The 26,898-nt window shown below is 42.2% G+C and overlaps 3 protein-coding genes and 1 long non-coding RNA gene across 6 annotated transcripts in view; 2 read left to right on the top strand and 2 right to left on the bottom strand.

Moving 5' to 3' along the window:
• Positions 1-50: 50 nt before the first annotated feature.
• LOC121604238 (urotensin-2 receptor) lies at positions 51-2,901 on the top strand. The gene has a single exon (XM_041933699.1). It carries the CDS (start codon positions 1,035-1,037, stop codon positions 2,103-2,105), a length of 1,071 nt encoding a protein of 356 aa, XP_041789633.1. The 5' UTR covers positions 51-1,034; the 3' UTR covers positions 2,106-2,901.
• Positions 2,902-3,625: 724 nt separating this feature from the next.
• On the bottom strand, positions 3,626-8,200 carry lgals2b (lectin, galactoside-binding, soluble, 2b). The gene is made up of 4 exons (XM_041933901.1): positions 8,192-8,200; positions 5,435-5,508; positions 4,853-5,024; positions 3,626-3,860 (listed from the first exon to the last, which is right to left on the bottom strand). The coding sequence occupies exons 1-4, from the start codon at positions 8,198-8,200 to the stop codon at positions 3,714-3,716; spliced, it is 402 nt and encodes a 133-aa protein (XP_041789835.1). The 3' UTR covers positions 3,626-3,713.
• Positions 8,201-8,699: 499 nt separating this feature from the next.
• Positions 8,700-21,372, top strand: gtpbp1l (GTP binding protein 1, like). Of its 2 annotated transcripts, XM_041933507.1 has the most exons (14): positions 8,700-8,756; positions 9,077-9,267; positions 9,721-9,832; positions 12,174-12,354; positions 13,360-13,543; positions 13,992-14,156; positions 14,267-14,390; positions 14,947-15,061; positions 15,711-15,855; positions 16,378-16,560; positions 16,870-17,005; positions 17,101-17,279; positions 17,400-17,546; positions 19,241-21,372. In XM_041933507.1, the coding sequence occupies exons 2-14, from the start codon at positions 9,079-9,081 to the stop codon at positions 19,352-19,354; spliced, it is 1,974 nt and encodes a 657-aa protein (XP_041789441.1). In that variant the 5' UTR covers positions 8,700-8,756; positions 9,077-9,078; the 3' UTR covers positions 19,355-21,372. The 2 variants fall into 2 exon arrangements, with proteins under 2 accessions (XP_041789441.1, XP_041789442.1); XM_041933508.1 differs by lacking the exon at positions 8,700-8,756 and having other exon boundaries at positions 8,804-9,267.
• Positions 19,505-26,898, bottom strand: part of LOC121604101 — a 38,266-nt gene continuing 30,872 nt past the window's right edge. Inside the window, exons 2-3 of one of the 2 annotated variants that reach the window (XR_006006728.1) lie at positions 21,943-22,310; positions 19,505-20,141 (exon numbers count right to left, since the gene is read on the bottom strand). This is a non-coding gene — a long non-coding RNA (uncharacterized LOC121604101). The remainder of the gene's footprint in view (positions 20,142-21,942; positions 22,311-26,898) is intronic. The other variant, XR_006006729.1, reaches the window with a different exon arrangement.

Genomic DNA, 26,898 nt, shown 5'->3' with positions numbered 1-26,898 from the left:
CCTGGTGAGAAAGAGGGAGGGTGGAGGAGAGGAGGGGGAGAAGAGTGTGACCAGCAGAGCTCCAAAGAACGCAGACACAACAGGCTTCTATCAAACTGGGGAAGATCTGAGGAGGAACTGAATGCCTGTCTTCCATCTTCATCAAAGCGTTTAAGAAGATAGAGGAGCATTTGGATTAAAGCAAGGGATCTGTTCAGGTGTCTGTGTGCAGGCAGAGACCTGGCAGAGAGAAGACACCTTTTGACTGGATATATCACAGCTGCTGACTAAAAACCTGACCCAAAACTGGACATGCACTGAGGTCGCCACAGTGGAGACGAATAGGGAAAGGGAGACTCCCCCTGGAAATGTCTTGCTCAAGCACACCTCGGCCCTGCAGGACTTTTTGCTATCAGAGATTTTGAAAGCAGTTTTTCAAGTTGAAAGGCAGCGTCCTGACTCACTGTGCCACTCTGCTGCTCCCAAATGACCCTTGTCAGATCCACTTCAGCCCAGCAGAGAAATCCCTGTACTCTGTAACCGAGAATGTGTCTCACGCCTGAGGCTCCTTGATGCCTTAAATCTTTTCTGGAGGCTTTTACGCTGTTGATTCTGGAGAAGTATGGGATCATGGCTGTGTGGAGGACCTCATTTTTGGGGATAAACGCTACAAGCCACAGGCAGCGCCGCAGTCACTGAAGCTGCGAGCCATGTCAGTGGTCTACTTACATCGTCTCTGTGGATTAATAGAGTTGCTGTTGTCACCCCTGCGTCCCGTTTAAGCTATATCTTGGATTTAGCTCCAACAATTTGCAGGTTTTAACACATTTGAACCAGGAGTCAGTTATGACAAGCAATGTTTGCTTTTCACCTGGACTGTGTAGGACATATTTGCAAGATCTTTACAATCAGCTGCCATCTTCAATCAATCTCTGCCTACACAGACTTTGACACCTTCTCCAGTTTAATGCAGGAGCAAGCCATCATATAGCTCTGTCCAAATTGGCTCTTAAACATCCGGGCCTGACCTCTGACCCCTGATCTGCGAACCTGCAATGAACTGCACTCCTAATGCCACCATCACGCCGCAGCTGGGACTTGTCCTGAGCCCAGGGTCTGGAGACGGAGGGTCTCAGGAGAGCGCTGGTGGTGGAGGCAGTGGAGGCCTTTGGGTGACGTCCCTGCTCGGTGCCACGCTGATGATGATGTGCGCCATGGGTGTGGCAGGCAACATGTACACGCTCATCATCACGCGCTCAGCCGCTTTGCGCCGGATGGGCTCCATGTACGTTTACATCATCAATTTGGCTCTGGCTGACCTGCTCTACTTGTCCACCATCCCCTTCGTGGTCTGCACATACTTTGCCCATGACTGGCTGTTTGGTGAGGCCGGTTGTCGTATCCTGCTGAGTCTCGACCTCCTCACCATGCACGCAAGTGTCTTCATTTTGGTTGCTATGAGCGTGGAACGCTACCGTGCCGTGGCCAGGCCCTTCAGTGCCCACAGGTCCTCGTCCCGCAGGCGAAAGCTAGTGGCAGGGATTATCTGGGGCACAGCTTTCGTGCTGACGCTTCCCATGATGGTGATGATCCGACTCAGGGTGGGCAAACCGACTGCGGCTGGTTTGGTTAAGAGGATCTGCTTCCCTACCTGGACCCCGGAGGCCTTCAAGGCGTATATCACCGTCCTGTTTCTCACAAGTGTTTTAGTTCCGGGATTGGTAATCGTTGGGCTGTATGTGGGGCTAGCCAGGCGTTACTGGTCAGCGCAGGCTAGCCTAGGAGGTAGCGGCCGTTCTTCCCGGCGGAGAGGACTCAAACAAAAAGTCGTAACAATGATCTTTAGCATTGTCGTGGCCTACTGGGCTTGTTTCTTGCCTTTCTGGGCATGGCAGCTGGCCAAACTGTTCTCCTCAGAGTCCCTCAGAGCTCTGTCTCCGGCTGCTCATAATTATGTGAATTTCTTTGTCACGTGTCTAACCTATGGGAACAGTTGTATCAACCCATTTCTTTACACTCTTCTGACCCGGAACTATAAAGATTATTTGGCACAGAAAGGCCAGTCTGTGGGCTCGAGCAGGGCTGACCCCGGGTCAGTTATGACCACGCCACTGCAGGACCTTTAGTGGATGAATAAATGATTGAGCGTAGGCACTCGAGCAAGAACATGCTGTTAATGCCCTCATCAGCCTGAGATGGGACATTTTTGTTACAGCAATTTTGTACAAAACTGAAAAATGTCATATTTTTGAGATGCTTGTAAACTGAAACAGCACTTTCTACGAACTGGCTGCAAACATATGCTGTGTGATGCTACACGTTTCCAGCTCTGTTGAGAAGCAGAACCAAAGCTGTTAAGGATTTGGAGAACTCAAGCACAGCAGGTGGATGTTTGCTAACATGAAAGCCTGACTTTAAGTCTCCTGGTTGGAGGACAAACAGCACAAACGACACAGTACTGGATTTGTGTTCTGCATTGTATATTCTAACACTTATCCGTGTACAAATTCTGCCTGTCTAACAATCTCCAGTTCTGCGCATTGGATTTGTATCTTTAAGCTGCTGATATTTGAGTTCAAATGTTTTTACCAAATTAAAAATGTTTGAATTTGCATTAGAAAGGCAACAAAAAGGGAATTTTTTGGTAGTTCTGAACATATTTTGGAAGAAATACTGGTCACAAGAATTCATACAGCAATCAATTACTGTAAAAAAAGAAAAGAAAAGAAAAAAGTATAATGTTTGGACAATGGAATCAAATGCAAAGACCTGCTTTCAGTTTTTCTTGCACTCTCCCATTTTCCGTCCACCTTGCACACATGCACAAACTCGCATACGTACCGAAAAGGATATTTCATCTCCTTCCAGGGAATGTGGTTGCATCGTGTCACATTCCTCAGCCTCGGGCCACCGCTTCTTTGAGTCCTCCTGCAAATTGCCACATTCGCACTACAGGCCTCAATGATGAATTCTTATTTATAGCTCAGCTATTCGCACTACAGGCCTCAATGATGAATTCTTATTTATAGCTCAGCTCCCCCCCCCCCCCCCCCCCCCCCCCCCCCCTTTTGTTATTAGAATGATACTATGATAACTTTTATTAAATTGTCACCTATGGTCATCATGCAGCTTCAGCAGTTCTTATTTGATTTGAACATTTTTTTTATCCTCTTAAAAGTATGTTGGCATTTCTTTTCAGATGCCTTCAAACATATTTTGCTTGCACTGAAGCAACATTTTAAATAACAATATGATCTACAACTTCAGTGTTCTGTCCTCTATATTTGGGTAAGAACCTGCACAAAATTTTGACTTGGAATTTTGATACGACTGATCAGACTGAGGCCAAATAGTCACAAATATGACTGGTATCACAATTAGGATGGAAATGTGACCTTTTTTTATTAACTGATTATGGTACAATTGTAGACAGTAACTTTGTTTTGGATTTCTAGGAAATAGTATCTGTGTTTCATGAATGTTGCATATAGAGTTAAAAGAACACAGTCAGAGAGGACGTTCTTTCTTTCAGAGCATTTATTAACAAATCCAGTGGCAGGCACAATGAGATGTACTGTGGCTCCCTCTATAGGCCAGTTCCTCTTATTACAACATCAGCATTCTATGTTGGTACAGATTTCTAGTTTTATGTTTCCATACGGCTCTTGAATAAGAAACTTGGGCCCAATAATGTAAAACAGACAGGTCAGAAAGGGTTAGGAAGAGCTGGTCCTCTACTTGATCTTGAGGCTGATGACCCTTGCGTCACCGCACACGTTTATGTACTTGTACTTGACTTCTCCCATTCGGTTGGGGAAGTTTGTCATGGAGCCATCAGGGAGCTTGATGTAAAACTGCTCACTGTTGAAGTTAATGCAAAACTGAGAAGAGAAGAGATTTATCTTTCAGTGCCAAAGTTTCAACATGAACGTGTACAGTCTGTAAAAAGAATGACTGAGATAGAAAGGTTATATGAGCCTATAAACCCCTTCATGATTACCCAGTAGCTCAGTGCATACTGACTTAACAGTGTTACAGCACAGATACCAAGCCCACTAATAACCTGCTTATGGAAAAAGACATTATGAAATCTGAACTTGCCAAAGTGCTTTTGTCAGTGGTCTGCAGAAAATATTCTTTCAAACACAGCAGGTCTGTGTGTGAACTATCATCACAGCCGAAAGCAGCTTTGAGCCTTTATTGTCTAAACAATGATAAACCATAAGAATGCCTCTTGAATGAGATATTTGCTATTTTAGGAGCTGCAGAATGTGATGTAAAATAATTAAAGTGATGTAAGGAAAGCACCATTTATAGCAGTACCATTTTCATTGCCGGGTTTGTCTTTGTCACACCCAAAAGCAAACTGGCGTAAGGTGAGACTGTGTCACTTCTGTTCTGTTCTTCCTCTTATAAATGAAATGTTGACATGATAAGCAGTAAAATGCCTCCTGCCTCAGGTTGAAATACTCGGGGGTTTTGCTGATACAACCTTTCTCAGTCTTGTACGACTATCAGTGGCTTCGGGTGACTGTTGGCTAAAATGTTAGCAAAAATTTACATCGATATTGGTGTGCAACTGACTTTACTGATTCTGTTTACTTTGTGACTTTTCTCTTCTTGTGCTATTTACCTTTATATTGTAACCATCCTTGTGGTGACTGATTGATATTTAGCAAAGGTTATGTAGTTGCACTTTGAAGTGCAGGCTAAAGCGTGCACTGAGTTTCTCTACTTACCGTACATCCTTTAAAATAAACATTAAATGCCTAAATAAATAAATAAAGACTAAATGGTTCTGCTGTTTGGAATTAGACAAAACAGAAGTTTGCAAGATTACAGTGACAAACACCCTCATGCTCTCCCAACACACCTTGCATTCCTCCCCAGCCACAAAGGGGAAATTTCCCTCACGTTGCTCATCACCCCAATAACCCCCGGACAGGCAGTTGAAGACGATGGTGTTTGTGTCGTTGCAGTGGTTGAAACGGGGGTTCAAGTGCATCGCGATGTTCTCAGAATCATGACCGATGTTGATGGCAAAGCTGCAGTGGAGGCAGAAACACAGAGGTCAAAGAGCACAATGAGAAAAGGGAAGAGTGGGTGAAAACTTGATTTCTCGTGTAACTGCAGACCTTTTCTGCATTAAAACAGACCAGAATCACATTAACCAAGTGCTGCCAGTGCTTAAACATAACCATTAAAACACTGAACTATGAGTGGATAGTGCACAGCATGATTGCCTATTCTGGTGGAAAACAAATAAAATAGTTTGTCAGTGAAGGTATCAACATTATTGCAACTTGCCAGGTTCGTTAATGAACATTTCCTCGTTATGTTAATAGAAAAGTCAGTCAGCATTGCGTTTCCCTACAAATGTATTTGCTGTTGCAAATTAGCTGCATATGAAGGTAATTTCTAGGAGACAGGGATCTCTCTCATGAGGGGAACTTACGAGTTGCAGTCATCCTTGAGCTTGAGGCAGATCTTTAACTCACGCCCCTCCTTGAATGACATGTCATTGAGTTTCTGCGAAGAGAAATGACAAAGAAGAATACGGGAACTGATCTGGACTTTGGATGGATGAGATAAAATGAACTTTTCAGAGCTTTACGGTGGAAACAAGTCAACTTACAACTCTTAAAGGAGAAAAGTCAAACGCTCTTGTCTATTTTATTTTATATGTTTGGATCAGACCACCATCGTGACTGACTGCTCTGTCCCTCATGATCATCCTCCCACATTAAAAACCAACTAGAGCATCCAGACATAAAGTATTTCAATTTCAGTCAGGAGATATTTTCATTTTACAACAAGCTTCTTTATCTATGTATCAAAAACACTTGTAATTTAGGGGTATCTGACAAATAGAGACGTTTGTGTGTAATGTGCTCTGGTGGGAGTAATAATGATCATAGGTGTTCTTATCTTAGCTGTTGATGATCAACCAGGGTGCAAGGAGTACCCTGCAGCCCACGGCTGTTAAAGTGCTAAAACAGGAATGCACTGTATTTGCTCGATGACATGTGTTCGTCATATAGAGACAGTAAAACCATAAAAAGACCCTATATGTTAGATCTGCAGACGCTAGATAGGTACCACTGGGTGTGTGTTCGTGTGTATGTCTGTATGACAAACACATAAAAAAAAAAACTAATGTAAAACTAGCAAACCTAATAAATCACCTTGACTGATTTTAAAAGTTTGCACTCACACATGGCATACCAGGAACTTTCCTTCCAGTCAGTGAACCCATTCATCTAATCAATAACACAGTAAATTCTTTTCACTACCGGCCTTCCTATCTACATGCTGAGCATCACCTGATGGTGACACATGAAGTTCAACATCCTGGCCCTACCTGTACTACACCCATAGATAACTTAGTCTACACCACCCACAATATATTCTTTAAAGTCATCAGTTCTGGTTTATCATTGACTGCACAGGCAAGATTTGGGGAATGATTAAGTGGAGTTATACTTTATTAATTCCTGTGGGGATTTGAGTTAGACTATTATTTATAACTATTTAGGAGCGGTGTGCAACATTCCAGCACGTTGCCTGTCTTCTGTTCCCAGGACATTGTATAGTATACATCAATCAAATTAGGACTATTTACTGTGAGTAGTAGTAGGAACCGGTAAGACACTTATTTAGATTTTGAAAAGTGTTACAGATAAAGCAAAGCACTTCCTGGGCCAGAGTACAAGGAAATTCGAGGAATTTTAGCCTTTATCAGCCGTTATCACACATCTGTATCAAATCACACTGTAAAAGTGACAAACATTTCTGTGTCCTTGGCATGAGTGTTAAGATTTGACAAAACAATTCCCGAAAAAATTAGAACGGTGTTAATACCACCAAGGGTTTTTACTCCTTTCTGGGCTTGAAATTAAGCTCCATTCACAACATAAATGAATTGATGTTAATGAATCTGCAAAGAATGCTCACACAAACCTCTTTCAAATGCACCACTTCTGCCATACCAATATTTAATCTATAAATTTGAAATGTGTAAATATTTGTTTGATTTGATGATTGTTTTAAGTGCAACCAGACAGCCAAACAGCAAGATATACAGTATCTCTCCTCTATATGTGTTTAGACATTCAGTGTAGCACACAGAATATGGCTGTGAAAGTTGGAGAAAATGAGAAGTGTTCTAGTTCTGAGCTTAGTATAATGCTACAACCAAGACAAGGACGAACAAGATAATGACTGATGACATTTGTCCATGAGGAGAATGAAGACATATCCTATGAATGAATCTCTTCACACCACTCACCATCTTTGCTGTCTTCAGTGGGCTGTGCTTCAAGTGACAAAGCTGTGCAGGCAGGTGTGTGGTTTATATAACTCCAGTGACGCTGATGGGCAGGAAACTAACCAATGGGGAAAGGGTTGGAAAAAAAAAAAAAACAGCAGTCACGCATGAAGACTTTTGTCCCTCAATGAAACAACTCAGTCACTTCTCTGGTTCATCGCATGTTGCCTGCAGTTTTGGATGGAAACTCTGGATGGCATGAAAAGAAACATTGAAAAACTGCAGAAAATCTGAAGAAAATCTGACTGAAAATAATTCTGTACATATTACAACACATATCCACATGGTTTGCTTGGCAGACTTTGATCAAATAAATTTTACATAGCATATATCAAAAATGGTCCACCTTTATATAGAAAGTCAAAGAGTCCTCAGAACAATTACTAATGTACTTGTGAGGACTTTGCCAGTGTTCTGCATTTGTGGGTTACTGAGATTTTTGCCTCTTCCATTTTAGACAGTGTTGCAACTGAGTTTGCCCCTCATTTTCTAGTGCAACACATTAACACTCAGTTAATTTCATCCCTATTTAAAGACTGGCTCCAGGAACAAATGTGCTGTTTTGTAATGACATACAGCTTGTGAGAGGCACCCTCAGAGCAGGAAGGAGCGCTACCACAGGTCATTCATTCCCACCGCTGTCAGACTGTACAACTCTACTGTATAGTTATTATGTGCAATTACCTCTGTTCCTCTCTGATTACAAACATCCAAATCCACAACTGCTGTGAAATTAATAAAGTCTTATCTAATCTAAACTGGATGAATAAATACAAATATGTAGAAAAACTGTATAAAACACATTACAAATGCAGTATGTTTGTATGAGAATGCAGAGGAACTATTCTGAAAAAAAAGTATATTATTGATGTTTGGATAGCAAACATAGGGCATCATATTTACATTAACAAGCCTATGAGTGGCTTAATATTCAGTATAGTGAAAAAGCAGTGTTTTTGCACATTAAGAGTCGGAATTGTAACAACTTGGTTTCAAGTTTTATTGTCATATTGCTAGACATGTTGATTTATTTTTATATTTATATACTTGATGTTTAATTATTACACAAACTGTAGCTACCTTACTGAACAAATACATGAATTTGGTATCTGTTTTTGAAAATTAACCTATTAATTGTCTACTCGTTTTTGATGGGCATACCTTTTTTTTTGGTTACCATTTTCAACTTGTTTGTAATTATTATGTCATACCGTGTGTGCGTGTGAGTGTGTGTGGGTCTGAAAGTAGGTCAGGGTTTCGGTTTGTCACGGTTTCACCCGAGCAACACGCTGATATATGTTGTACTCCACCATCGTGGGCGTGACTTTGAGTACGAGAGCCAATCCCCTGTCTCTATTTTGGATGGGCGTGTCTTACAGTCAGTGCTCAGAAACTGAAGCTAACCCGAATAAACAACTAAGTTAGCTTGTCAGCTAGTTAGCAACTTCTGGTATGCCTTCATTTCATAAGAGCTTTAATTATCTAGCTAGCTGATCTTTATTTACACTTAGATGTCCATGAGTTTGAAAATGTAGTTTATATTTCACGAATATGGTGAATTGTTAATTATTTTTCTATTTTAAGAGTGCTAACTTGCATATTGTAACAGCAAGTTCGATGTTTGATTAGCGTTAGCTAGCTGGCTGTGATAACAAACCTAACTTTCTGTATTTGCTAACTGTTAATGGCTAAAGGTTAGCTGGTGGAGCCAAGCAAAGGAGATAGGTTTGTTTATTTAATTTGCTGCGTTTGCATTACTTCACTGTCTAGAAATGGCGTCGTTAACGGCGACAGAACCAGCGATATGCCCGGGTGCAATACCAGCAGCAGAGTCCATAGTGCCCGCTTGTATGTTTGCACCGGATCGGGGATGTGCCGACGATCCATCCAGCGGAGAGGGCTTTGACGACGGCGAGGGTAGAAACGGCGAGTCCGCGGATCATTTAGACTTAAGCAGCAAGGTGGGCCTCACTGTAAATTGCACATAGTTACGCTAAGTTTTAAGATGTTCCAGCCAAGCAGCTTTTTGTTTTCATTCGGTGAACGAATGATAGTAACATTAGGAGGTCCACACAGCGCATTTTTTGCTGGCGGTGCAAAACACCAGAAAGTGACACGTATGTAACTGCATCCAGCTGGCAGGTTACCCATCCACGGGATAAATTATATCAGCTGCATGTGCAGACGTTGCAGGAGCAGCCTAAGGCATCAGACTGAACTGTAAAAACGTTGTCACAATTATTAACTGATTTGCGCACCACACAGCCTTTAAACAAAAGATACGATTTATTATTCCCTCAATGATTCCCTTATGACTTGAAGACACTTACAAAATACTTGTTTGACTCTGTGTTTGCTCTTGTTTAACCTTTCCTCTTATTTCCTTGTCTCTCCTCTGGTGTCTCACTTTTCAGCTGGTCCTAGTGAGTCCAACAGGGGAACAGTATGATTCATTACTAAGGCATCTGAGGGAGCGGATAGATGAAGGCTGTGGAGAGACGATCTACGTGGTTGGGATGGGCTCAGGTAAGGGTAACTAACTTTCAAGCAACTTTAGGATGAAGTCTTTCATTGAGAAACAGCAGGTCCACCAAACAGCACGTAATCCAAAAGAATGCCAGCTAAGATTTTGTTATACATCCATTATTGAGTATTGTTATATTAAATGGCCATGTGAGAAATAAAACCTTTGTAACCTTGAAGGTAGCAGAAGGCAGTGCAAGTCAACAATACAAGTTTGGTTTTACGCTATTCTTGTTGGATCATTTGTATGCTCACTTGAAGAGTATAAGGATTCAGAAGGTTATGTCTTGTAGGGTGTGTTCTGTATGTCTGGGGCAGTGAACTGACGGATTTCTACATGTGGTTGTTGATTTTCTGCCATGTGGTGGAAGAAAGGGAAATGCATGTGTTGCAAGTAGGTCAGGGATGAAAGTTTCTGTTGGTACTTGTAGAAGTTTCAGCTGGAAAGTTTGTCGTCCTACAACCTATGCCTCTGCTCTGAGCTCTAACTGGACCTTGACTGATGCTGCACTGGCCTCAAGGCTTTCTCTTTCACTGTCACATGTACAGTAGCTGTTAATGTTGCTTCTACAGTCACAAATGATCATAATCAGCATAGAAAATCTAATAAAATGAGAAGCTGTGTTGATTTCATTAATGGAGAAGGTTACATATTCATCCACCACATCTTAAGAATAATAACAACATGACTAAATCTGATTTAAACTCAGATGGACCTTTGATATCAGTACTAGACTTGTCAAAGAGCACCATTGACAAGTCAAAGAATTCTTAAAATGTCCTGTGGGCATCTGGAAAAAATTATGATTGGATTGAAGGGTTGGTTTGTTTTTGGGCTTTATATCGTCAGTGTCAAGTTCAGGTTTGGAAATGTCACATTAGGTGATACCCTGTAACATTAAAAGGACAGTAGTTAAGTTCTGCCAAGAAAGTAAACTTTTTAGTCAGCTGGTGTGTCGATAAAATCCCATAGATGGCACTAAAGACTGTCAACATTTTACCAGCTAGATTTTTTGAATGGAAACTCAAAACCAAAAGCAGGGGAAACCAGAGCAAAAGTTACTAGCATGTGTTCTCACACCTGATACAAAATTTCAAGTTATCCAGGTTGAGTGAAGTGCCAAGAGCTGCTCCCAGGTCTCTGAACAGCTTCAGCTTTTGAAGTGAGTAATTGTGCTGTAATGTGGAATGCAGCTTTCTTTTTGTGAAAATGGATTTTATTAAATGCGTATAGAAAATAGTGCTGCCCAGGAATCCAAATCAAAATCAAGCTTTCAGAACGGGTCACGTTTTGAGAAGTGATTTCAGAGATGTCACTGATACATCAAGTCTCAGATCTTAAGGCAGGGAGTTGCAGAGCTGAGGGAGCCTGACTGCAAAAGCCTGGTCACCTTTAGTCTCGAGCCAGAGGATCTGAGGCTGTGCTCTGCTCAGGGGGGGAAGAAATTCATCAATGTAGCTGGGAGCTGAACCGGAAGGAGCTTTACAGGTGATCAGGAAAATCTTGAAATCAAATATCAACGGAATATATTGTTTTGCATCTGTGTAAGTAACTGGGGAAAGTAGTTTTTCTGTATATTTAGGGAAAAGCTGAGCCACCAGTGTGTAGTAGCAGAGCCATCACTTCTGTCAGCTGTGGCCCGGTGTGTCCTCCCAGGCAGCTAACCCCATTTGTCTGCTATTCAGTTGTCATTCTGAAACCCTCTGCCACCCACTAAAACACGAGGGCTTTTGTTGGGAACCAGAGTTATTTTCTGCCTGTTACAGCAACATGTGTGACCCATGTGGCCTGTTGGGGGGGTCAGAGTGCATCTGTGAAAGGGTGTCATTTTTCCCGGCTCAGCACAAGGAATGTCACTAGTTCATCGGTTCATGTCTGGCTGGCTGGAAGAGCAGCTTTCTGACTGGTATACTGACCTGACAGGTTCCATTTGGTCAGTCCAGTATAACTAGACTGGACTAGACTAACCTGCTGGTTTTGGATTGTTTCCGACACTGTTTATGATCCAGTCTCCACAATCTCCACACCACACCCACTCCAGCCTCTCCTTTAAACCACCTTCATGTACTCTTTCTCCTACAAAGTCAGCCTCCAGTGTGGTATTTGTCTTCCTGGTCTCCACCCTGTCATATAGCAAGTTAGCGACGTTGCCAGGGTGAGGCCTTATGTTAGCCCTGACCTATATATCATTATATACCTCACTGCTATGTAAGACACTCATAATGAAAGTATACATTAAATAGCAGATGTGTAATAGTATATTACCCATTCTCTAGTCTGCATCAGAGTAATTCTCTTTTTTTCTTCCCATGATCCCCCTTTTACCTTCCTTCTTCCTCCTAGATGGGGGTGACTATGGTCTGGATGACAAGGATATGGAGGCGTCAGTAGCCACGGTGCGGTCACTCTGTGAACAGATTGAGGCTGACCTGATCTGGCTGAGGGAGAGGACAGACACTGGCGGAAAAATTCAGGACTACCTCATCCGCCGGCGTGTTGGCGAGCAAGATTTCCTGGAAGTCAGGTAAAATTAAGAGAAAAAAGTTCTGGCAAGGGAAAGTAAAAGTGTTTATGTTTACTGCTGCTGGTGCTATTGATCCCAGAGATATTGGAGTGTGCTATGTGGATTTTGTTTGTGATGATGTGGAACTTAAGTTTTTTATTTGAACCCGTATTTTTAATGAGCAGGTTGTGCTGAGGTGATTTGCTGCAACACAATGTTGGAAAAAAAAAATCAGGACTGTCCCATAAAAGTAGAAGATTTTGGTCAGGATTTGAGAAGATCCTGAGTCGGCTGCTGCGTCATTGTACACAGAGTAATGCAGGAGCATGGCAGGCTGTAAATTTAACAGGCAGAGTCTGATGGCTGTGGAGACGGATGATGGAAATGGAGGGCAGCGTGAGGCAGGGCAGCACGACTCCAGTCTGTTGGCTGCTCTGGTGATGGCTGTCAGTGAAGTCAGCTAAAACAGTTTTAAACCAGACGGCGGTACAACCTTCTCTGCTGCCGTCCACTGTGATTGACTCTTTGGCTGACGGCTGTGTCGGCAGCCGGGCGGAAGAGACGCTCCGTGACGCCCTGGATTATCAGCAAAGTGCACACATTTATTTTCTCAGACTGTGGCAGTCTGATGTTTTCACGTGACAGATGAAGAAGAAAGGCATTAAAAATTAAGCATAAAGGTAAAACATGAGAGTCATGGAGGCCGATATTGATTGGCAGATGGTCTGACAGATTGAAGATGGGAATAAATGGGGAGAATGAATAGTTGAGCAGCCAAATCTGTTTCAATTGACAAAATTCTGTGTCGGGTACCACCCTAATAAAAGTACACAAATGGAAACAGACACAGAGTCATTGGTAAAAATCAGTAACACAAAAAACAACGTACAAGCCCAATTAAAGGCAGGTAGAGGATGTGTACCTACTTCACTATACCACCATTATAACAACATATATTTCCCTGTACTGACACCTGTAGTCACTCTCTGTATTCTCATCTCTTCATGTTCTTCCTCCTGTCTCCAGAGTGGCGGTGGTAGGGAATGTGGATGCGGGGAAGAGCACTCTGCTGGGGGTTTTGACCCACGGTGAGCTGGACAATGGCAGAGGCTTTGCTCGGCAGAAACTCTTCAGACACAAACATGAAATGGAGAGCGGCAGGACCAGCAGTGTGGGCAATGATATCCTGGGTTTTGACCAGGAGGGACAGGTGAGCTTCTGGTAATGCTCAGGATAAACATGGCAAGTGCAAAGTGAGGAAAGTGTCAGCGCCTGTCTCAGGTTTTCCAGTTTATTTTAAAGACCTCTGAACAGCACTTGTAGGATGTATTGACTATATAATCATATTTAATGTTATTACTACTTCGAGTGTAATGATAGCAACAAAATGTGCATCATTACACTCACAAAACATAGTAAGTGGAGTCCACTACATTGCTCACAATTGTACATTATACGATGCTTGTCACATGAGGAGGAACTTTCTTTACATTGTGTTTTTCTTGCTAAAATGTCCTGTCAATATTCAGATCACATACGAGCACAGCGAAGAAATGTTACTTTTTCTTTGTTAAATCATTTTTTCCTCTCATTTGGAGTTTTGTTTTACTCGCATACTTTGTCAAGTCATCCTCTACTCTCTGCATCTGCTTATGTAGGTCGTGAACAAACCAGATAGCCACGGCGGCGGCCTAGACTGGACCAAGATCTGCGAGAAATCCTCAAAGGTCATCACCTTCATCGACCTGGCTGGCCACGAAAAGTACCTCAAGACCACTGTCTTCGGCATGACGGGACACCTGCCTGATTTCTGCATGCTCATGGTGGGAGCACTGGGAAAGTGTGTGTGCGTGTTTGCCTTGTTGCTTGGTCGGTGGTTGTTAATTCTCTATCCCCTCCTCCGTTTCCCTGCTCCTCCTGTCTCTTGTCTTAGGTTGGCAGTAACGCTGGCATCGTTGGCATGACCAAAGAGCATCTGGGTCTGGCACTGGCCCTAAATGTGCCGGTGTTTGTCGTGGTTACTAAGATAGACATGTGTCCAGCTAACATCCTGCAAGGTAAAGAGACAATGTACTGGAATGCTTATTTAACTCATAGACCCCAAAAGAAGCTGTGTAAGTGCAGAGTTGTATGTTGTTCAGACTGCAGACAGAGTAAGAACACATTTATCAGTGAGAATAATGTCTTGCTTGGTAAATTCAGCATAATTTACATTCACACAGCAATAATGACATCAGTACTACAACACAGCCGTCTGTTGTTAAAAAATGCTTATAGACACCAACTCCTGCTCTATGCTAAATGAATAATGTAAGGTAGTGTGTGTGAAACTCACAGTAAAAGACTCTCAGGGAAGGTTAATAGCTTTAATGTGAAACAAAAGGAGAAAGTTCACATAAACAGCAAATTAACATTTTAAGCTTAACATTCATCGACATTAAGCCTTTACAAAAGGAAAGGGCTATCTCTAATGAAAGTCTGCCCTTTTTTCCTTATTGTACAGTATGTACCCCCTAAATCCAACGCCTTGTCAAGCGCGATAAAGGTGTTGGGACAGCTGTTGGATTAGTTTTGAGAATGACTCATGTGATGTCTTTGTGTGTGTGTCCGCAGAGACGCTAAAATTATTGCAGAGGTTATTAAAGTCACCAGGTTGCAGGAAAATCCCCGTGTTGGTCCAGAACAAGGACGATGTCATCGTCACAGCCTCCAACTTCAGCTCTGAGAGGTAAAGGCAAAGGAGAAGGGAGGTAGAAATAAACTGATGGACACACAATCAATCACACACACACAAGTTACATTACTGTAGTTTGACATGAAGAAAAGTAATTACAAGTGGAGCTGGAATTACTTGTGTTACTTAGTGAACATGTGGTGCAGCTAAAAATATCCTGGGACAGATTCCACACTGATGACACGTTAACATTTTTCAAAAATTCTACTTCTCACGTATTTCAAAAATGACTGAAGCACATGGCATTTCTGAGGATGAGTACTGAAACATTTCAGAATAAAGGCTACAGCGAAATGCAGGAATGTATGTGGTAACATTGTAGGCTTGGTTTAGTGTTTCCTCATCACTGTTTTGAAGGAGAATTTATTGCTTTATAAAATCAATTAATTTTACCAGAAGATTGCCAGATTCATTTGAGCAAAAAAATTACCCTTGTTATTGAAATTAGGCAGACGAAGAATACTTAGTATTGCAGCCTCAGTTTTTATCTTAAGCTCAAAAGACATTAGGTGCATGTCTACTGAAACGTCTTCCCTCGTGCATCTTCAAGTTACTCGGTATGTATTTATATCTTGTAACTACTGTGCTGATTTTTTCGCAGTCATACTTTTCTCTCCTCCTCTGACTCCCTCCCTCTCTGTAGGATGTGTCCAATATTTCAAATCTCAAATGTGACGGGGGAGAATATGGACCTGCTGAAGATGTTCCTCAACCTCCTCTCCTCTAGGACCAACTTCAGCAACGATGAGCCTGCTGAGTTCCAAATAGACGACACATACTCAGTGCCGGTACAAAATAACCTTTAATTTGGCTCAGTCACTCTTTTCTCCTCTGGTTTCTCACTTTTCTTTTGAAGACTGTGAATGTGGGCTGGACCAAACAGAATGGTTGAGAGTGGTGTAAATGATAAGGTCAAGCCCTGAGGGGAGACAACAGCAGTGTGAGAGTCTCTGTGTTGCAGGTTATGACTGATACAAAAGCCAGTGTGTCTCTCGGCAGCAGTGTGTCATGTGAAAACGTCTTTGAGGGAAAACACTGAACTGAATCTGTGCCTTCACTGGCAAAAACCTCGATGTAAATGTGTGTGCAGAGACTGTCACTGCTCTAAACAGCAGAGCAGAATGTAAACCAAGCACATTTCCTCCACGCCTTTCACTCTGACTGAAAGCAGTGGCAGCTGACATAGTGGTGAAAATACTACTGCTGTGTGGGTTTTATGTGAAACTCCAGGCTTCACACTAATGGAGACAGTATCAAGAGGTAGAAGGGCAGTGAACCAAGATGACCCACTGTTGATATTTTCTTGGCAGGGTGTGGGCACAGTCGTTTCAGGGACTACGTTACGTGGAATGATACGACTCAACGACACGCTGCTCTTAGGCCCAGACCCGCTGGGAACCTTCATCCCCATCGCTGTGAAATCCATCCACCGCAAGAGGATGCCCGTCAGAGAGGTTCGCGGCGGCCAGACGGCATCCTTCGCCCTCAAAAAGGTTCGTGGGAAGACAATTTGGCTGAATCACAGAACATTTAATGGTTGCAAAAAGAGCACATAGACAATCTGACTCAAAGAAGTTTTAAAAATCTTCTGGAAAGGACAATTATCCTGAAACTTCTGGATGTGATATGCATATAAATTAATTCCTGACTTTATAATCAGTTTTATAATGCATGCAAATCCCAACGTGTGGGTGTAGGTAGTGTCCTGTCTCTAATTCTAGTTTGGCTTCATCGCCCTCCTAAACTTCATTATTCACTTTAGCTCCTCCTGTTCTTTTGGGTGCGTTCTCTCCGTGTCACAGATCAAACGTTCATCTATAAGGAAAGGCATGGTGATGGTGTCCCCAAAGTTGATGCCGCAGGCCACCTGGGAGTTTGAGGCTGAGATTTTGGTGCTACACCACCCCACCACGATATCCCCAAGATACCAAGCCATGGGTTAGTGGCAGCACAGTCAAATGCATTCAACAGATGCGTACTTGTTAGTGTAGCTTCTGTAAGAATAACTGGGTCACACTCTCTCATCACACCAGTCCACTGTGGCAGCATCAGGCAGACAGCCACCATCCTGACCATGAACAAAGACTGCCTGCGGACGGGGGACAAGGCCACAGTCCACTTCCGCTTCATTAAGACTCCCGAATACCTGCACTGTGACCAGAAACTGGTGTTCAGGGAGGGACGCACAAAAGCTGTGGGCACCATCACAAAGGTACTGGAGCTCATGTTTTCTGTATGTCGGTGTAGATGTGGGGTCTCAGCACATATCAATGTTAATATCCAACGCTGATTCATGCAGGTCAACTGACACCAGCTGCGTTTGTGTTTTCAGCTTCTCCAATCAGTGAACACGCAGGCAGCTAAGGCCCAGCAGGCCAAGATGCAGGCCATTAAGAAGGCTTCTAAAGAGGGCACAGCAGCCAATGAGGAGGCTGGATCAACAGCACGGCCGCCTAGCCCGAACGCAGCACAGCTACCAGTGAGTAAATCCATGCTCAGTGAGCCTTTATAATGTGTGGTACATTTCAAGGAAAAAAAGTGAGATACATGTTTTATGTATGTAGGGTTGTAATTAAAAGTGGGTGACGTAAACAGTGCTAAGTTAAAATTCTAAGCAGAATTAGCCTCAGTTAGCATCACTAACGTCGAGGACCAGTGCACCACAAGAAATAAAATTTTCAATCCAGAACTTCTCAATCTTTGATCAGTTTAAAATGTTTTTTTTTTTTTAAATTGACTGACAATACCATTAAATAATTTAGAACAATTACCCATGATTCAGGATAGTATCATTGATTTCTAAAAGAATGGAGTTTAGTTGAACAGAACTGAAAGAAAAAGCTATATTTTCTCCTGTTATGTGGGAGGTAGTCTTTATTTAACTTGTAATATTTAATAACATCTCAAAAATAAAAGGGAGATTATATGCAAACATTTTTGGTGTGTTTGAAGCAGAATGTTGAAGCTGCTACTTGTTTCCTTCCTGCTTTGACTCTTTCCAATTTCTGGTTAATTGTCCGCCCCTTCCCTGTTGTGTTTCATCCCTCAATTATGTGACTGTTCTTCCTCCCGTGTTTATCCCCCCCGCCCAAAAAAAAAAAAAAATCATCCTTTCAATCATTTTCTTTCCGTGCCCATAATATCCTGACTTCCCCTCCACGTGTCCATGTTCTCACCTGCGTATTTCCCCTCCAATCCTCACCGCATCCTCTACCCTTCATGCTCTGTCCATTCGACTTCAACGCTTTTGTGCTTCCATCTCTCTTGCTTTCCGTCTGTCTCTCCCTGTCTTTGCATGCTGCGTCAGACAGTGGCAGAGGAGGAGGCTCTATGTAAAGATGGCAACAAAGAAAACAAGGTAAAGATGTTTCTGCAGCCCGTGGGAGTTAAGATGAGGTCCTCGTCTCCTTCAGCTTGGGTGTTGCTTTGCTGTTGGTTTCGTCACTTTCTAAACTTCATCAGCCGATGTTTTGTGAGCACGCGGCTCCTTTTCAGTGCAGTCTTATTTATGTTCAGAGTTTCACAGAGTCACGCCTGGAAGCTTCTCCAGCGCAGCTGCTGTGTTTTACTGCCGGCCACTGAGCAGCTTCACTTTTTAGCAATTAAATTAAGTTACTGAACTGGACCCCGGTGGTTTTTCATGGAGAAGCAGCTGAGGTACTTGCCTTAAAAAGAGAAGAATTTATAACTCATGCTGTTATTTTTCTCCCCTATTAACTGATTACTTACAAAGACTCACATTTAAATACTGCAATTAATTTAGGTTCTCCCTGGTCGTAGAAGTTAATAATTCAAAGTTTAACATGTGTTTTTGATAGTCGACTTTTTAATTAATGGTTTGAAGTACTGCAATTTGTTCTAATTAGGAATTTTCAGACATTTTCGGAGTTGCTATATGAAAACAATTACTGGGTTTTCTGCTGTGTGTTGTTGTGGAGGAAGAGGAGGTCACTCCACTAAACGTTACTCTGACTTTTTCTGACTAACTTTTTTCATGTCATTTCTTCCTCTAGGAAACCTTGAACCTAGTTTTTACCCTCTTAACCCTCATTCCCTGAAATGCGTTCCTGCTCCTAGCATGCAAACTGTGGTGGACCAAACGCCTTTACCTGCTTCTTCTAACCTGATTTCACGCTACAGTCGGCTCACCATGGTATTTCTGTCTGCATGCAGCTCAAGTCGGGAGGCGGAGGACGCAGGAGAGGTGGTCAGAGACATCGAGGGAAAGGCCTGAACGCTGCAACGCTCTCTACAGCAGTGCCTGCAGGAGCAGCAGGAACAGCCTAAAAACACCAGCTTTCATTTCTCCTCAGCTCTCCTCATCTCCTTTACAGGGAGGGAAAGTGACTGCGTCGCCCTCTGGTGGTTGCCTGCAAAAACTGACTGCACATTTTTCTCTAATAATAATTCAATAATTTTGAAGGGACTGAATTATTTTCCACATTAAATCAATTTAAAGCTTTATTGGTGGAAAGACTTGTGGGCTGCTGAAGATGCTGAGTTTTTATTTAGTTTGCACTTTGTAGATTACACTATATAACCTGCTGTTTTCATATGCGTTTTGAGCTGCAGACAGTGAGAATACCACAACGAATTACTAGTTGATCAGAACTTAACATTGTTTCCCAGCCAGCAGAGGCATCCGTCACTTTCCCTGCCCTCTGTAATGTACTTTTTTTTTCTGTTTCTCATCTTCCTTTTCCTCATTCTACATCCTCTGTTCACACCTAACTTTCATTATAGCAACTTGTTCATGATGGCATCAATCATCAGTGGTTTGAGGAAGAAGACGGTGTTCACTAGTTGAAAAGCAGTATTTATCTAGTCATTGAGAGACTGGCGGTTTGAATTCACATTGGGAAATGATTGAAAGGAAAGGGAAGTGATGTCAGCCCGATGTGTATTCATGTTCAGTGACAAGCCAAACCTAAATCAGATGTCATGTTGGTTTACCCTGCTGTTCTGTGTCCTCTGGAAATCACCTTCTAGAGATGTGCTTTAGTGGTGGAACAGTGCTGGCGGTTGGTGAATTCTGTTCCTCTGTTCACCATCAGCTGCCCTGTAACATCTCCTCCTAGATGAAGAGCAAAACAGAGTCTCATCCCTTTGATCTCATACTGCCTAAGTTAAATCCTGCTACAGAAGGGTCATTTTTATCATTGTTATCCCTTCTGTTTTGAGCAAATATTACAGTTTTACTAGATCCAGTTCAGGCAGTCAAGAGAGAAGAAATCCAAAACACCCTCGCTTTTTTCCCCCAAAAGAATGTGAAGTGTCAAAGTGACTAACCTGTGTTAGTGTTAACACGGTTTTAACCTGGCAGAGGTCCTTATGAAGTCACTCCTCTCTTTGCTGGGAAATCTCTTAACCCAAGCAGGCGTAAGCACAATTTTCTTCCATTTTGATGCAGTCTGACCTCCAAGCATCTCTCATCCACTATTTTTATGACATTAATGCAAAAACTCAAGTGGTGTCTCGCACCTTAAATGTCAAAGGCCAAGAAAGAACATATTTAATTCACTTGAAGTGATTCTATTGTGACTCGAGTGTCCGCACATTAACTATTTGTACTCCAAAATGAATTAGAACGTGGCTGCAACAAAGAAAAGATATTTTTAAGTGTCAAGGGTCAAATGCATGTCAGACAGGAAGTCGGTTTCATATGACCAGTGAAAATCTTTTTTGGTACATACTGTATGAATAATGTACAGCTATTTCTATTTCTAGTAGTCAATCAGTAATAAATGATGCCGTTTCTGTGACGGTCTAAACACACCAGCAGATAATGTCAGTTAATAATGCAAGTCATCTCAGATTATCTCTAATAAGCTAACGTAAACCACTGATCACATCAAACTAAACTAAAATTTAAATCGAGCTTATGACTTTTGCTGCAGTTTTTTCCCAGTCTATATTGGGAATGTAACTAAATGGTGTTATTGGTTGTTTGAGGGGTGTTTTTCTTCCAGAGCCCCACTTTCCCCTTTTCACACACATACTCTAATTTAATGCTGGTCATTCTGGTCTGAGAGTCTTTTGAGCCACTGAATTACCCATTTTATGAAGATCACAGACAAACTGAACTGCCAGGATATTTCCCCCTTTTATACTTCTTTCTTTAAAAAAAAAAAACCTATCCAAATTGTTTTTTGTTTCGTTTTCTTGGAAGGGACACATTTTGTGTGTAAGTACAAAAATACAAAGTTGTGCAGAAGAACTGAGGGTTAAAAAAAAAGATGCCATTTAAATTAAGTGCTGCCAGTTTGTGTTGTAAATCCTTTCAAATAAAGATGTTCTAGAAAACAGACGTGGTTAACACTTTCTACATTTGTTATTCAGCTGATGCTGTTAGCCAGATGAGCGCAAATGGAGTCTTAACAGGATTGAGCTGAATAGAGGTTATAAGAAAATTTTGCTGTATTTCTACATACATAATAACATTGCATAATTCTTTTGGATGCGTATATGCTGTCATTACCTAGCAAGCATTCTGCATTTGGAGCTTTTCGATGCTGTTGGACCCAGTTCATGATATTGCAGCTTGTTTACAACATCAAAGTCACCTCAGAACAAAATCACCTCATCAGCAGCGGATATGTACGGGTCACATATCTGTGTAAAGGGAAAGGAGTCCTGCTTCTTCATAGCCATGGAAATGGGTAACTCTCCTCATCAGTCTTGTGTACAGTCACAGCAGGCAGCCGTTTTTACCAGCAAAAGCTCTGATGAACACACTGTACACAACCTGCCCAGAACTAAAAGCTACAAAGTTAGCATCTAGGAGGAACTACAAGCGCACGGCCATGGGCTTACGGCTCATTCTTTTTCGGATCTACAGAAAAACATCATTACTGAGGGGTTTTCAGTAACCTCACCTACGATTATGAGAATGTTCACAGCCTCTGCGAAGTCACAGCACACTTCAGCGCACCACACGCACCTCCTGTCACAGTCTGTGACTCTCAAGTTTTCCCTTGAAGACTCTCTGACGCCTTTGTTCGTCGTATCAGCGGCGGGTTCAGAAGTAGTTTACCCGTCAACATTCAGCATCGGAGCAGCCGGCAGAAACAAGTCGCTGTGCTCGGCGGCGTGCTGCCCTTCATTTCCATCCCAGCTTTGTAGTCGGGAAACTTTGAGTCCAGACTCGGTATGTGACGGTTCCCAGTCGGCCTTGCTGCTATCCTGCAGTGCAGAGTTGACTCTGGTTCACTCGGGGTCGGCCGTAGTGGAGACCAATCCAGAGCTGAAAGGAGGACAGATGTTAGACTTTGATTGTCAAGTGCTCAGAAACAAAATGTAGGCTACTGAAAACATTTAAGCTTCAAAAAAGAAAAATGTACAAGCGGTGAAACCTGAAAGAGGCTCACTAACACTAAATGAATCCTTTTAAGTTGTCCAGTTGCTGAAATCAGAAAGAATTTGTACTACATGACTCTGCAAACCAAACACGGATTTATTCCCCACAAGTGACAGACATATCTAAAAGGATCTCGCTAAAGTTTTGCCTCACACGTGGCAGCGCATTGGTCGACAGTTGAGCGGATAATCGGCAACAGGAAGTCGTGGGGTGAGATGTGAAATTACTTTTACGGCAACACTAACACAAACAGCTTTTTTTTAATGGCGTTGGGACACTTTGCATGGCAGCCCACTATTGATGCAAAGGGCTTTCAATCAAATTTGTTCAACAGTTCAGAAAGCGTAAGCCTTCCAGTCATAATTGTTTCCAAACACCCGAGGCCTTAATGTGGTAGTCTGTAACAGCTGATTGCTTCGGAAGCATTTCAATCAAAGTCTCCCTCTGTGAACCTGTCAGCTCATTTTCACAGGTGGCGTTCACCCAGACGGTATAAAAATGGAAATAAGAACGGTCTTTGATGCAGAGCCTGGGATCAATGAATGACTCGATGAATGGGGGTGTTTCAAGGTTGCACTCTAACAGTTCATAAAAGTATGAAAAACAACCCCTTGCACCGTGTCTCTTTTTCCCCTTTGTGTATTCACCCCGACTGCTTTTTGAAACTCGTCTCCCCCGAGAGACTCACACCAGCAACACTTACTCACCCCGTCTCCCTCTGATTTTATCAGCTTACGCGGCGCGCGGAGTGAGGGCCTCATCACCCAGTCTGCAGGACTTAATGGGCTCGCTGTCAAAATATGCCAAGTCATTGTTTCATCTCATGCATGACATGAAATGGCTTCATTATTTCTTTACTGGAGATTCTGAAAGGGCAGAGATGTATTCAGCGTGATGCCAAGCTCAGACTGAACCGTCAGCAACTTGAGCGTCCAGAGTTCAGCTACAGTTCTCTGTTTTGCATTTCAGTTTATACATTCAGCGCTCTTACCCAGAACAAAAACTGCGGTGAAAGGAAAACACTGAATTGTCTGCAACAGATACTACAAGCAGCTGAAAGCGAGTCAGCACTACGACCACAGAATATTTCTTCCCGAGAGGCGATGTGAAAAGAATTCAAATCCGAAAAAAACTTTTCATATCATCAAATCTTAAGCATGACGGTTGGCAAATGGTTATTTTCTACTTTAATCAAGACATCGTTATTGTTTTCAGCTTCTGAGCGTGAGTCATCGCGGCAAAATGTGGCCCAAGAGGATCCGACCCCCGATGACTGAGTGCTAGTGCAGCGATGCAGAAATGACTCCCGAGCGTGTCGGAATGTCAACATGTTGACGGGCGACACTGCTGGTGTGATCCCACCACAAGGCTCTAAGCAGCCAGTAAATTATTTCCGCTTCTCTCTGCTTTCAAAATCACCGTGGATGCGTTCTTGAATTTAATGCGTCCCTGTTTCAAGAAGCTCAGGAGAACCTTTTCCTGGCACGGCGTTGTCTGGTGCGACCTGTTCCACATGTCTCAGGTTGGTATCATGTCTGTGCATTCAGGTACAGAAGAGCTTGTCACCCACACTCCATGTGCCAGCTGAATAATGGATTACTGCCCAGCGTTTGGGCCAAGGCACTGATTGCTTATCTCTAACTTCAACATGGTGGAAAGCTGGAGGCTCCTGGCTGGGTGACAACAAAGAGGGGTTTCCAAAATTAGTCCCGAAAAAAGCCAATTAGTGGACAGCGTAGCCTGCAGAGAGAGGATGGATGTACTACATTTCCTCCACAGTGGAAGACAGACTGAAATTTCTCAAATTTCTTCAGGATCGAAGTCACCTTTCCAACCATAGCATAACAACTACAGACCTGCACTTCTTTTTATGATTAGGACACAAGCATCTGATATTAGGCTGCAAAACTAGAGCCAGCGTACACTTACTGTATGTTTGTAGGTGCATATCAGCAGTGGCATATTCTTAGCTGTCCTCACCACCACCTGTGGACTGTAACTACAGCGAGCAGACTCTGCTTGCAGCAGGAATACAAGTTATGGATGCATGCAACCCCAAATCCAAGAACAGAAACAACTTTGGCCAATCAACACTGAGACTTAAGGGTAATCCAGTGCAGCCTGGAAACCAACCTAAGCAGCAGCATCGTCCTCAGCGGCTCAGGCTGGGGTCAATGTGCAAAAAAGCAGATGACAGATGCAGGCGTGTAAATGATTCGCTCTTGTCTTTTAAACCCGCCTCTCTCCTCCTTTCCTGTCAGTTTCTCTATCCAAAAACAAAGCAGAATCCAAGGCGTGAATGCTACAAACTAAATTATCTACCACTGTACTACAAAGAACACTGTTTACATTAATGTAATATCTGCCTTATTGGTGGGCTGCAAAAATCCTTCAGCCTATGTGCACAACACTTCAAAACTAAACAAACACTGATGCTATCTCAGTGGCAACAGATAGAGCACGTTAAAACTTTTTTGGCAACTTGGAAACTTTATTGACTTTCTGAACTTACTATGCTTACATTCTATCACATGTGTGTAAAAAAGTTAAAAGCACTCCAACAACCACTGGAGCAAAAAGGTGGCCAAATGCAGACAGGTTTGGCACTGTGTGAAGGTCACTAGTGGTTGTACGAGAGGTTATTTAGCTCTTACAAAGGCATTTAGTGATTTATACACTTGTGTCAAGAACCAAAGATTTCAAGCAGATTGCAGAAGACGAGAAGCCAAAGCGCTCTTTTGACTACGTTCGTGTACGTAAGCATTGGGCTCTTTATCCAGTTGTGGGAAAAGTATTCACATCCTTTCCTTCAGTGAAAGTACCAGTACAACCATCTATCTATGCTCTGTCACAAGTGAAAGCTCATTTCTAATAAATAAAAGCACAGAGGTGTTGTCAGCAAAATAAAAAAACATGTTCCAGAGAAAAATGTCCCTGATATGTTATTGCATATTTCATTTATTATTCAACACACCAGCACATCAGAAGCATTTCACTGTTGCAGCTGGTCAAGGTGCAGCTAGTTTTAGTTACTTTTGATAAAGTTAGAAGTTATAAGTGGTTCCCAATACAGGGGTCAGCCCCTATGTTTGCATTTCCTATTGGCCTTTTTATTAAATATTTGATCATTTCACCTTTTTTGGGCCTCGGCTCAGTTATTTAAATAAAACAAGCTTGAAGGGGAAGTCAACTCCTGCTGGAACATGACGAGGGTGTTTTCATGAGGCCAAAAAGGTTGGAGAGCAGCGGATTAATCTTTAAGAATGAACTGTATTTTATACATTTATCATATATTTTTTTATATAAAAGCTTAATGTGAAAAGTAACAACTACATTTATTGACAGTTAAAGTTAGCAGAATGAAATGTACAATATTTTTCTTTGGCTGAGTAAAATTATAAAGTAACAAGTAAATGGAGATACTCAACTACAATTTTGAGGTAAAGTCATTTTTGAAAGGCTGACAACAACACGCACATCCATATGTCTGTGAAAATCCTGCTGTAAACCCAGTTTTATATATGTTTCATTTTTAAATGATGCTTCCCTAAGACACTGAACATTGGTACAGATACTGAGAAATGGCAGATGCAAGTTTATTGTTGTTGTTTAATAACAAAAACTCCATCATCCTACATCACTGAATGAGGACAGAAAGCTGAAGTGACACTTTGTGTCTGATTTAGTCACTGCAAAATGTCAGTAATTGTGGGAAGTTAATGGGAAATAAAGCCCGTTAAATTGCTCTCAGCGCATGACTAAAGGAGCTTTTCGTTTTATTTTGACATGAGCGTGTTCTGGAAAAGAGAAGGCAATTCCTTTTAATAGTCCAGGCAGCGTGTTGTGTTGTTGTGCTCAACTGGTGGCTTTTTGTACAAGAATGAATCCAATCAGTTATAAACCAACTGGCACCGTTCAGTGCCAGCCTGACTACTCATTCTTTTTGAATAAGTTTTTTTTGGGTACAAAAGTATGGCAAAACTACTCATTTTAGTTTGCATGTTGCATGCAAAAATTAAGTGACAAAAAAGAAAAAAATATATATGTGTACAGAAATTTGTAGAAATGTACAAATGGCATTTCCAAGCTGTAATGAGCAATGAGTGGGAGAATCCTCAATTCTCTGTAGATACATGAAGTAAATGTTTTTGTGATTGTGTCTCATTAGCTAATTACCCCTCTAAACTGTGCCTAAATGATGTTCTTCTTTTATGAAATAAATATCTAGTTATAGAGTTTGCACTGATTGGTCTCTTGTCATATCACACTCAGCAGCAGGTTTTATTGCTGCTTGTAGCGCCTCAGAGATTCATTCTGTTGCCACGGGCTCAAAGATCTGCAAAAACACCTGCAGCTGGTTTCAAAGTGCCTTTTTAAAAAACCTGTGGATGACATCATTGACACAACAATGCCACACATCACACCTCCTTTCTATTTTCTGTATCAGTATCAAACCCCAAATTAGGACACATAT

Source organism: Chelmon rostratus, chromosome 3 (assembly GCF_017976325.1).
Source record: "Chelmon rostratus isolate fCheRos1 chromosome 3, fCheRos1.pri, whole genome shotgun sequence".
Lineage (NCBI taxonomy): Eukaryota > Metazoa > Chordata > Actinopteri > Chaetodontiformes > Chaetodontidae > Chelmon > Chelmon rostratus.
Note: the sequence above shows the minus strand (reverse complement) of the source record. Positions and strands in the feature narration are given on the sequence as shown.